Here is a 12,193-nt window from a genome sequence, read left to right as displayed (position 1 = left end):
GATGGTTCCCTCGCCGCCCAACCACCATCGAGAGGTCGTCTCAAGGACTCATCGGGAATTGGTGGCCGGGCCCTCCTGCCTCGTCGTCATCACAGGCGACGATGAGTGACCGTCTCCCTGTGTTCCTACGCACATGCCTCTCGCGTGCTCACGCTGCTCCTCTGGGTCTGCTAAGATGCAATGCAACAGATGATGTGGCATGGTGGCCATCTGTCAGGCCACGTCGAGAATCTGAGGGCGCGGGCATGACATTAATGGTGTGCTGCCCGCTGCCGGTGGTGCATGGGACGCCACGCGCTTTCAAAACCAGGGCGTGTCGTGCGGAGGAAGAACTGAAACTTCTATCCCGTGTTGGCGGTTGGGCATGGAGCGAGCTCTACATTTTTGTTAGATGTTAGAGTTGCTCTAAGGCTGGATTCAAAAATTCTAGACCAACAGACTAATACAGACGTTTTACTGACCTTCTTCGTTAACTAATCTCTATCGCCCCTGATTTTTAGGGGGCGTGGGCCCGCATCCCTTTTTCTTCCAATCAACCTGTCCCAGCTAAGCACCCCCGTAAAGTTAAGTAAAAAAATAGCCCGTGCGTGTAGCATTGCTCGGTTGGATTTCACCCAAAAAAAACATATACAGTTGGTGTTGCGTTTTTTGCTCTCACCTCCTCCCTTGTCTATTGCGCCAGCAACGGCAGCAGTAGTCACACCGAACCCGCAGTCCAAGCGCAAGAGCACTTGTGCACTTGCTTCTTGAACATGCCCACAAGAAGTGCAACCGTGCAAGGAGATCTCCATTATACCCTCCCATACTGGCCACTGCCACTAGCCTCAAGAGTGCAAGGAGAATATATACTCCTCCTCCATTGCTCCTCACTTCCCGTGCAGTAGACCACTTGCTGTGACAGGGTTAGCCATGGCCGCAAGGAGGGCCGCTTCCTCCTTCCTCTCGCGCCGCGGCCTCCTCACGAAGCCTCCCGCCGACTCTCTTCTCGGAGCAGGTGACCACGTTCTCTGGTTGGATCTTGGATTTCTTCACCGCCTCGCTTTAGGTCTTGATTTCTGTTTCTCCGTTGGTGCTTCATCTTCACTTTCCATGATACGATACTGAATCAACCAGACATGCTTGAACCATAACGTGGCTGGTACCGTTCTCTAATCGTCAAGAGAAGTGCATTCTCGGACGCGTTAGGATTATCTTTTTGTCTTTTGGTTGGTGCCACATCGGTCATTTGCGGGAATGATTGGTTCATCTTTGAGCCAAGATGATCGCGGGAATCGATTGCACATGACCATCTCTGCACATTTTGGCTCACGAAGTTCCTTGGCGTTCTCTATTTCTCTTCCCCACACCATGACCCATGTTTCTGTTTCGCTTTGTTTTGTTACTTGTACCAAAGGCTAGCTGGAGCTTTCCTCCCAAAGTGGGGCTGGAGATGAGGTCCCTCTCTGTCCAATCCTTATCGAAAAACTAGGACGAGCCATAAGTAGTTGGGCCGCGCGCAGTACATTTCCCCCGTTCTGTTTGTTTCCAACTCCGGTGCCATGCCTGTGATGGGAGAAAGATCACACCCCCACCGTGCGTCAACAGACAAGCAAGTTGCTCGATGATGCATGCACATGCACGGTGTTGCTTATGTTCAAGTGCACTCATGTGACAGTTAAAAAGAAATGATTCACCGATGCGTATGTTAACGTTCTAGAAGACCTGAACAATCTCTATACAGTACGGAGTAAAAAAAGATTCACTAGCACACTTGTTAATTTTCGGATGTGAATACTCGAGTAACTTCATGGAGTAATTTTCTGATCTGAATACTTGTGTGCCTACAGACAATGCACGGCGCTTGTTGCCCGGGGCCGTTTACAGGTTCAGCACCGCACCGGCCGCCGCCGACGACGAGCAGCCGATCAAACCACCCGTGGAGGTCAAGTACACGCAGCTCCTCATCAACGGCAACTTCGTCGATGCAGCATCTGGTACGTACATGCATGACTCGAATCGCATGAACTGCACCGGGTCACCACGAAGATATGCTGCCTCCCCGTAGCGCACCAAAATGTGCACCGTTTTTCTCCAGGAAGGACGTTCCCGACGGTGGACCCCCGCACCGGCGAGGTCATCGCGCGCGTGGCCGAGGGCGACGCCGAGGACATCGACCACGCCGTCGCCGCCGCCCGCAGGGCCTTCGACGAGGGCCCCTGGCCGAGGATGACCGCCTACGTACGTACCACAATTCGTCGTTCACGTACAGACGTAGATAGCTCATGTCTTGGAATGGTACGTGCGTGCATGTGCAGGACCGGTGCCGGGTGCTGCTGCGGTTCGCGGACCTGATGGAGCGGCACAACGACGAGATCGCGGCGCTGGAGTCGTGGGACGGCGGGAAGCCGCTGGAGCAGTCCGCCGGCGGGGAGGTGCCCATGGCGGCGCGCTGCATGCGGTACTACGCCGGGTGGGCGGACAAGATCCACGGCATGGTGGTGCCGGCCGACGGCCCGCACCACGTCCAGGTGCTGCGCGAGCCCATCGGCGTCGCCGGCCAGATCATCCCCTGGAACTTCCCGCTGCTCATGTTCGCCTGGAAGGTCGGCCCGGCGCTCGCCTGCGGCAACGCCGTCGTGCTCAAGACCGCCGAGCAGACGCCGCTCTCCGCGCTCTACGTCGCCAGCCTCCTCCACGAGGCCGGCCTCCCGGACGGCGTCCTCAACGTCGTCCCCGGCTTCGGCCCCACGGCCGGCGCCGCGCTGTGTAGCCACATGGGCGTCGACAAGGTGATCATGAATCCTGCGCTTCCTCGACGACCCTCTTCGTGATTGATTAAAGAGCTGACATTAATGTACATTTTGCTCATAGCTGGCGTTCACCGGATCGACTGGCACGGGCAAGATTATTCTGGAGCTGGCGGCGAGTAGCAACCTGAAGCCGGTGACGCTGGAGCTCGGCGGCAAGTCTCCGTTCATCGTCATGGACGACGCCGATGTCGACCAGGCCGTCGAGCTCGCGCACCGCGCGCTCTTCTTTAACCAGGTCTTCTGTCCATCTGAACTACTGTAAGAATAGGAACATACATCAGGAGTCTGAAATGTCTGTCCTAATCCGTGGTCTGCACTCGTGACAGGGGCAATGCTGCTGCGCTGGGTCTCGGACGTTCGTGCACGAGAGCGTGTACGACGAGTTCGTGGAGAAGTCCAATGCTCGCGCTCAGAGGCGCGTGGTCGGCGACCCCTTCAAGAAAGGTGTCGAGCAGGGACCTCAGGTACGTGACGTGCACACCCATACGTTCAGGGATACACGCATCTCAGCCGTGTCGATCCTGATGAAATCGTCTCTTTTGGCGGATCAGATCGATGGCCAGCAGTTCAAGAAGATTCTGGGCTACGTCAAGTCGGGCGTCGACAGCGGCGCCACCCTCGTCACCGGCGGCGACAGGGTAGGCAGCAGGGGCTTCTACATCCAGCCGACGGTCTTTGCAGACGTCGAGGTAACAAACGTTTTTCAGATGTGCCGCTTCTCACCACACACATACTTTCGGTGCTGATCAATTCTGCGTCCGTTTCGTTGTCACAGGACGAGATGAAGATCGCTCAGGAGGAGATATTCAGGCCCATCCAGTCCATCCTCAAGTTCAGGTACCGCCAGCTAGCTGCTAAGTAGAAGTACCAAACATTGTGACCACCATTGACTGACGGTGCAAGGTGGGGTTCTGGTGTGCAGGGAGGTGGGGGAGGTGGTGAGGAGGGCGGCAATTTTGACTATTTTGACCTGTGGACGAAATCAATTCACAAAATGAACTGCCCGTGAAACTATTTCACAGCACTGACCTTTTTGTGTAGCGCCCGCCACGCAGGCGCCACACCCTACGGTGCAGCGCCTAGCTCGCGGGCGTTGCACGCCAGTCCACCGTGGCAGCCCTTGGGCCCGCACCCAGCAGTGCAGCGCCTCAGAGCTAGGCGCCACACATGTAATGTGCAGCGCCTAGCGTTCGGGCGCTGCACTGTGACTTATCCAGCGGCTGGGCCCCCCTCCCCCACTCCCCCACCCCACACACCCCAACCCGAGCTTTGCCCCCTCTCCCACTCTCTCCCCCTCTCAAATCCTCTCCCAAAACTTGCAAATTTGAAGAATTTGTCCGTGGATTTCGAAGTCATACCCTCCCTCAAGGTAATCTTCTCCGATCCCTTGTTTTGATCCAAGTAATGCTAGTTTGGGAAACCCTAGTTTTGTTTGGATCTAGAGATTTGCATGGAGATGTGAGATCTTTGTTTGCCAATTTCCTATGATTAGGCTTTGTTAGTATGTTAGGGTTATTCTTATGGGTGTTCTTATGTTGGTGCTAGGGTTATGGTTAGGGTTATTGTTAGGGTTATGGTTAGGGTTAGGGTTATGGTTAGGGTTAGGGTTAGGGTTAGGGTTGTTGTTTGATATATATGTATTAGGGTTTGTATTCCGTGTTAATCCTTAAATTAGTACTCGTGGAAGCAATGTTACGATGTGTTGTTTGAATGCTTATAGGGATGGGAAGAACATGTGTGTTTGTTCATCATGGGGACAAAGACGCCTTCTTGAAAGGCAATATTGAACCGGATCCGGATGAGGTAGATATGTTGTTTGATAGTAGTGCTAGCTATGCGGAGCTCTTGCAACAAGTGAGGAAATATTTGAATTGGATGGACCCTAGTGATATCGTTGAGTTGGAGGGAAGGCATAATGTAGGTTTTGGAATGCACATCCGTTGGAAGACAATGCGTATCAACTCGGAGCAACGTTGGGTTGCATACAAGGAAACGGTGGCCGATTCACTTGACAAGGCTCTCGAGTTATTTGCAACGAAGAAGGTTGATTCAAATTTGCATTTGGACTTGAACCGGAAACCCTCCCCTTTGGTTGCTAGTAGCCCCCCACCGTTGAAGCGAGATGAAATTGTTGAACCTCTTTTGACCCAAGAAGTGAGGCCAACATTGAGCCCGTTTACAAACAACCAAGATGAAGCTTTGCAAGAGGACAATGATGATTATGCAGACGATGACAATGAAGTTGATATCCATGACAACAATGTGGGTGATCTTGACAAATATCATTTGCAAGAGACAATGGACCATTCCATCCCTTTTTCCCGTGCATATGCATCGGATTCGGATGACGAAGGTCCCGATGAACAAGTTGATGAGGAGGGGTTCACGGTGAAGGAGGCCGAAGCTTTCGAGAAGGTATTCGGTCGGGATCACAAGACACCATTGTTCAAGGATGTTAGTCTCGCGGATGAAGCCGTTGTGGATGGTGGCAAATCTATATCTCTTGGGGTTAGGCCAAGCTCTCACCGTGATTTGGGAGACGACAAGAACCGAATTGGTAAAGGGAGTAAGTTCTAAACCTTCTTGGAATTGAAGATGTGGCTCGACAACTACTCAGTTACGCATTATCGTCCACACAAGGTGGTGCATTCGGACGTCAATGTGCGCTACACGGTTGCATGTGCATGTGAAGATGAAATATGTCCGTGGATTGTGCGTGCAAGACCATGGAAAGGAGGTCCCGCTTGGCACGTAGTGAGTTGTGTGCCAACTCACATGTGCCGAGGCAAAAGGGTGGATGGCAAGATTGTGTCCCAAGACCACAGACAACTCACGTCTGAGTTCATCGCTTACAGGCTCTCCAACTCAATATCCACACTTCCAACAATGAGCGTCCAACATGTCATTGACCTTGTGAAAGCCATATTTCATTACAAGGTGAAGTACGGCAAGGCATGGAAGGCGAAGCAAGCCGCATTTAAGATGTTGTATGGTACTTGGGAGGAAGCATACAACCGAATCCCTAGGTTGTTGTTAGCCATGGCCGCCACAAACCCGGGCATGGTTCATGTTGTCGAGCCTCATGGGCACCAAACAACGGTTTATGAAGGAAAGAAAGTCCGAGTATTTGGCCGTGCATTTTGGGCGTTCGAGCAATGCGTGAGGGCTTTCGAACACTGTAGGCCGGTCATCTCCATTGATGGCACGTTCTTGACCGGACAATACAAGGGCACCTTGTTGGTTGCGATAGCAAGTGATGCCAATAACCGGGTGTTGCCATTGGCATTTGCTTTGGTTGAGGCGGAGAACAATGACAACTGGGAGTGGTTTATGCGTCTTTTGAGGACGAAGGTGTTACCTGCTCAAAGGAAAATTTGTGTCATGTCGGATCGGCATGCAGGAATTCTTAACGCAGTGGAGATTGACATTTCCGGGCATGCTCCATTGCACCATCGATGGTGCACGAGGCACTTTTGTTCGAACTTCTATAGGGCATGTGGCCTTAAGGAGTTGGCCGATGATCTTCAAGATTGTTGTCTTGCTTTCTCCGAGAAGCGGTTCGCCACTTTGTTGAACAAATTGCTCGCACACAAAAAACTTGATCACGGGGGTCAAGACTTTATGAATAGGCACATTCCCCACCGGAACAAGTGGGCACGTGCTTTTGATGAAGATGGCCGAAGATACGGTCAAATGACAAGCAATATGGCCGAATGCTTCAATAGGGTGCTCAAAGGTGCACGTGGATTACCTGTGACGGCAATAGTTCAATACACATTTGACAAGATGAATGCGTACTTTCTAAAGTACTCAATGGAAACTGATGCACAGATAGCGGGTGAGAACCCGCGCAAGTACAAGTACAAGTTCCCACCCAAGGTTGATGAATGGTTAGAATTTCAATCACGAAAGGCGGACTCAGAAGAAGCTATATTATATGACAACGAAGAGTGGAAGTATGAAGTGAAAGAGCCAGGAGGAACCACAAACGATGGCCGGCAACATGGAGGTCGGGCTTTCAAGGTGTCGTTAACACAATGTGATTGCTCTTGCGGGAGGCCATTGTTGCTTCATCTCCCATGCTCACATTTGTATACCGCCGGTCGCGTTAGAAATGTGGACATCAATCACCCACGCACCGTGAGGGAGTTGGAGTTCTCAATCATGACGGTCAAGAAAACATGGGCTCCCCGCTTTCACCCATACTTTGATCAATCACAATGGCCGGAGTATCATGGAGTTCAAATATGGCCGGATCCGGAGTTGAAGGTTGTTAAACGTGGTAGACGTAAAACAAAGCATTTTAGAGGCGACATGGACGGATGGGGCCATGGTGGCCGCCGCGAAGCGGGAAACGATCAATTCCAAGAGCCTCGTGAGAGCTCCCGTTGTGGGGAATGCAAAGGTCATGGCCACAACAAAAGAAAATGTATGAAACCAAGGAAAAGGTCCAAGAAAAATGATGCAAGCACTAGCCAACAAGGAGCTACACAAGGGAGCCAACCAAGTGGTAGCCAACAAGTGCCAAGCCAACCAAGAGGTAGCCAACAAGTGCGAAGGCAACAACGTGGTAGCCAACAAGTGCCGAGGCAACCAAGTGGGAGCCAACCTAGTGGTAGCCAACAAGTGCCAAGGCAACCAAGTGGGAGCCAACCTAGTGGTAGCCAACAAGTGCCAAGGCAACCAAGTGGGAGCCAACCTAGTGGTAGCCACCAAGTGCCAAGGCAACCAAGTGGGAGCCAACCTAGTGGTAGCCACCAAGTGCCAAGGCAACCAAGTGGGAGCCCCAACCAAGTGGTAGCCAACAAGTGCCAAGCCAACCAAGTGTTAGTCAAAGAGGATCTAGGCAACAAAGAGGTCGGCAACTAGGACTTACAAGAGGCCGTGGTGGTGGTAGTCTAGGCCGTGGTGGTGGTCTTGGCCGTGGTGATGGTCTTGGCCTTGGTGATGGACTTGGCCGTGGTGATGGACAAGGGCAAGGTCGTTATAGAGGAATGTTTGGATACCTCGATGGACCATTTCCGTATGTTGCTCACTAACTATAATGTTTCAAATGTTCTTGTTTTCCATATGTTATTTTTTTCATATGTTCCATTTGTTTGTATTGTCTTTACTAACCATTATGTTTCACTCATTGTAGGTATGGCGGCTTCCCAACCCAACAAACCAACAATGAAGGAGGATGGCGAAGATGAGATGGCGGGATGGTGGAAGAAGGCTGCGAAGAAGCTTAGAGAGGAGGATGCAGCCAAGCTAAAGAAGAAAAAGGAAGAGGAGCTTGAGGAGAAGAGGAAGGAAGAAGAGAGAGCGTCAAATGCGATGCGCGCTAGGGAGCAAGCATTGGTGAGGAAATGTGAGGAGGCACAGAAGAAGCGTCTAAAGGATTTTGAAGAAGGAACCATAAAGCTTTGGGCAATTGCAGCTGAAAAAAAAGAGAGGGAGGAAAAGATATTCATGGAGAGGGTGGTTAAGGAGGCCCACCTCATAAGGAAAAGGGAGGAGGAAGAGGAAGAAGAGAAGAAGAAGAAGAAGGGAAAGGGGCCTTGCTCTACGCAATAGAGCTATGTCATGAACTACTATCTCTCCTCTTCGATTTGGTTGTGAACTACTATGTGTCATGAACTACTATCTCTCCTCTTCGATTTGGTTGTGATCTACTATGTGTCATGAAGTACTATGTATTATGAATTAGTATGTGTCGTGAAGTACTATGTGTCGTGAACTACTATGTGTCATAGTTCTTTGCTTGCTATGTGTCGTGAGCTACTATCTCTCCTCATCGGAATATGTGTGTTTGTGATCTACTATGTGTCATGAAGTACTATGTATTATGAATTAGTATGTGTCGTGAAGTACTATGTGTCGTGAAGTACTATGTGTCACAGTTCTTTGCTTGCTATGTGTCGTGAGCTACTATCTCTCCTCATCGGAATATGTGTGCGTGTGCCAAAAATTTGCTAAGTACAGGTGCTCACGAAGCTGGACTCCTTTTCCAGCCCTAGCTTGCTCCACACTAAGCGCAAACTGTACGACATACTTTCTGTGATGCTTGGCCCAATCCTTAATCTTCCGCTGCCTTTTCCTATCCAACCTGCAAGTTAGAAACATAATATTAGTAGCATCGAAACCGCCGAGAAGCTGCTAAGTACTCAAGGTTAATTATATCTTACGCGTGTAGCAACTTGTCCGTGTCCTCCCACTCCGGCGGATGTGCCTGGAACAAACCAAACTGACGGCGCACTCGATGTGGGAGGTGAAGCTCAACCGCCCAGTTGCATATGAGTGGGCACCGCATACGCCAGAGATCCCTATCCCTAGTGCACATCGAATTCAGCCTGAACTCTAAAGGGTCACCAAAACTATCTCCTGTTCCATACGGCTCCCATATCACCTGCAAAATGGGATAGAATGCAAAATTGATATCGAGTTGCAATAGAAGCATCATAATCACTTATGCCATGTCAATTCACCTGCTCAGGCGTGATCGCGTCAAGCTCACTCTGGTACAACTTGTACATGACCGAGGGATCATCTGTCGTCTCATTTATCACATCCCACTTGTAAGCCCAAGTGGGTAGCCGTAGTAGGTCGCCTTTGTCGTCCCAATCATCGTACTTCACCTTCTTCGGACGTCCAACCGGCAAACGCTCCCAGCTCCATATGGAAAGTGCGAGCAAACAACCACCAATACCTCCAGATGACCTACAACAGGCTTCGTCCAACTACACATAAAAGAGAACATGGTTCAATTAAGAGCAAGATCGCATTCATAATGTAGCAATGAAGTGAAAAAGAAACAACTTCATACCTGTCTATACAAGTAAGCCAGTGTCGCCGAACCCCAACTCCATTTGCTATCGAAGACGGTCAACGCCTTCAGCCACATCCATGGAGCATTGTTGCCTGTGCCATCAGCAAACATAGTCCTGGATATCACATACCACATGTAGACACGAGCATATATCTTGACCGTGTCCTCATCAGCTTCCGGTGGGCAAGTACCAAAGTGCTCAGTAATCCACGTGAAAGTAGCACCGGCTGCGACTCTTTCCTTCTTCTTGTTTTCTGCTGCTGGTTCCGGAGGCTCCGGAGGAACCATACCGATAAGGGCATGCATCTGCGCGCGCCACCCATTGGAGTCGGTGCTCATACATAGAGGATTCCCATCGATAGGAAGACCGGTGATCATAGCAATATCCTGGAGCGTCACTGTCATCTCCCCGGTCCGTAGATGGAAACTATGTGTCTCCGGCCGCCAATGATCAATAAGCGCGGTGAGTGCTGGAGCATTGTTGGGTGGCATCGACCGTCTGACCATATGAATGAAAGGGAGAAGTCCTGTCTCCCTTACATACGATGTGTATCGCTCATCATAGCGCATCCACCCAAGGGTGACCCCGTGAGAACGAAGCTTCAAAGGTGCAAGCGCCTACAAACAAACAATTCATAACATTACATATGGGGCATTTGTGTTTGAAATAAATACGAAATTCATAAAACAGGCCACTTTCATTATTACCCGCTGCTCCACCGCCATAGCGTACGACCGGTGTTGTTTGTCCCAGTGATCATCGAGAAGCCAAACCATCCTAACAATTTTGAAAGAAAGCTTTCTTGTCAACACGATTATCTTTTCAATACAAATAAACTAAAGTACGCCTACTAGATGCAAAATACAAAGCATATGTATCCAAACCATTCTTGCCAATACAAATGTAATTTCAATAAACTAAACTAAGCCTACCTCATGCAAGATTCAATACAAATATCTTTTCCATATAAATAAAATGTCAACCTATGTATCCAAACTATATAAATAACATGTCAACCTATGTATCCAAACCACATTCTAGTCTAACAAGGGTTCCCCAAATCGAATACATGCAAGATTCAAACAAAAATTCCCTAAATCTAATACACACAAGATTCAAACAAGGGTTCATCAAATCTCCGAAATAGCATACATTCTATGGATAGAAAGAAGGGGATCGGAGAAAAGTACCTTCTAGGATGGATTGGTGAAGGAATCCACGGGCCAAATCGTCAGATTTGATGATTTTTTAAGAGGGGATTGAGAGGGGGAGAGGAGGAAGCCGCCGGCCGCCTGTTCTGTAACTCCTCTGGAACGAATGGGTGGGGTGGGGGGGCAGTGGGCGGCTGGCATCTAAGTCACAGTGCAGCGCCTGCGGGCCGGGCGCTGCACATTACGGTGCAGCGCCTAGCTCTGAGGCGCTGCACTGCTGGGTGCGGGCCCAAGGGCTGCCACGGTGGACTGGTGTGCAACGCCCCCGAGCTAGGCGCTGCACCGTAGGGTGTGACGCCTGCGTGGCGGGCGCCACACAAAAGGGTCAGTGCTGTGAAATAGTTTCACGGGCAGTTCATTTTGTGAATTGATTTCGTCCACAGGTCAAAATAGTCAAAATTGCCGAGGAGGGCGAACGCGACGCACTACGGGCTGGCGGCGGGGGTGTTCACGAGGAGCCTGGACACGGCGAACGCGGTAGCGCGGGCGCTGAGGGCGGGGACGGTGTGGGTCAACTGCTACGACGTGTTCGACGCGGCCATCCCCTTCGGCGGGTACAAGATGAGCGGCGTGGGGTGGGAGAAGGGCGCCTATAGCCTCGGCAACTACCTCCAGACCAAGGCCGTCGTCGCGCCCCTCAGGGACCCGGCTTGGTTGTAGCGGCGAAACGTACCGTCGTCCTCCGGCAATACCATAGGAGGCGGGAAGGACACCGGCAACAAGGCCGGCGAACTCTTAACTTAAGCCTGCCTTTGAATAAACGGTGTCGTCAGCTTCTGGCTTAGTTCAAATTTGTTTTGGCGCTGCCCGCTTTTGACCTGATCGGTGGCCCGTGCAGATCTTATCTTGGATGGCATTGATATACTTGCCGTCTAGCTAGTTCAAATTTGCTATACAGTGAAGCCGGCCTAAATTTGCTATACTTTCCTTGTGCCCATGATCACTTGATCCCCATTGTTTCCCGCTTGCTTTCTACTAAATCGATGAAGCTCGCCTAAATGATCTTTCAAAAACAAATTTGCTATACATGGGAGTAAGTGACGAGCTTTGTCAGTTGACTACCCCGAAGAACTAGGAAGCACATGCCAGTTCTACGACAGCGCATGGTGGCGCTGATGAAGCTATGTACCTAGGGTAGGGTCATGGACCTGTCCCAACTGCCCTACCCAAGGACATCTCTAGAAGAAATCACTTTTCAATCGATTTGGAGGTGTTCCACTTGACAGACTCGAAGACGCTCGACCAAGAAGCAATCACTTGACCAAGACCAAACCACTCGACGGCCAGGAGACCTAAAGGCACTCCGCACGCTAACGGTCGGTTATTAAGTAGCTTTTATGGTCATCATAGCACTTTATTAGGGGCGTTACCAGTAACGCTT

The 12,193-nt window shown here is 50.7% G+C and overlaps 1 protein-coding gene across 2 annotated transcripts; it reads left to right on the top strand.

Annotated features, from left to right (window-relative positions):
- The first annotated feature begins 715 nt into the window (after positions 1 to 715).
- Positions 716 to 11,626, top strand: LOC125514471 (benzaldehyde dehydrogenase, mitochondrial-like). Of its 2 annotated transcripts, XM_048679811.1 has the most exons (10): positions 716 to 994; positions 1,827 to 1,973; positions 2,075 to 2,217; positions 2,295 to 2,768; positions 2,851 to 3,024; positions 3,116 to 3,253; positions 3,341 to 3,478; positions 3,565 to 3,626; positions 3,712 to 3,732; positions 11,220 to 11,626. In XM_048679811.1, exons 1-10 carry the CDS (start codon positions 910 to 912, stop codon positions 11,470 to 11,472), a joined length of 1,635 nt encoding a protein of 544 aa, XP_048535768.1. In that variant the 5' UTR covers positions 716 to 909; the 3' UTR covers positions 11,473 to 11,626. The 2 variants fall into 2 exon arrangements, with proteins under 2 accessions (XP_048535768.1, XP_048535769.1); XM_048679812.1 differs by lacking the exons at positions 3,712 to 3,732; positions 11,220 to 11,626 and adding an exon at positions 7,930 to 8,502.
- The last annotated feature ends 567 nt before the right edge of the window (positions 11,627 to 12,193 follow it).

The sequence above is a fragment of the Triticum urartu genome, chromosome 6 (assembly GCF_003073215.2).
Source record: "Triticum urartu cultivar G1812 chromosome 6, Tu2.1, whole genome shotgun sequence".
Classification (NCBI taxonomy): domain Eukaryota; kingdom Viridiplantae; phylum Streptophyta; class Magnoliopsida; order Poales; family Poaceae; genus Triticum; species Triticum urartu.
Note: the sequence above shows the minus strand (reverse complement) of the source record. Positions and strands in the feature narration are given on the sequence as shown.

Excerpts from the sequence above, each read along its gene's own strand:
- LOC125514471 (XM_048679811.1), top strand. The coding sequence starts at position 910 with ATGGCCGCAAGGAGGGCCGCTTCCTCCTTCCTCTCGCGCCGCGGCCTC. Across the intron at positions 995-1,826 it reads CGACTCTCTTCTCGGAGCAG|ACAATGCACGGCGCTTGTTG; the intron begins GTGACCACGTTC and ends GTGTGCCTACAG. Across the intron at positions 3,479-3,564 it reads CGGTCTTTGCAGACGTCGAG|GACGAGATGAAGATCGCTCA; the intron begins GTAACAAACGTT and ends TCGTTGTCACAG.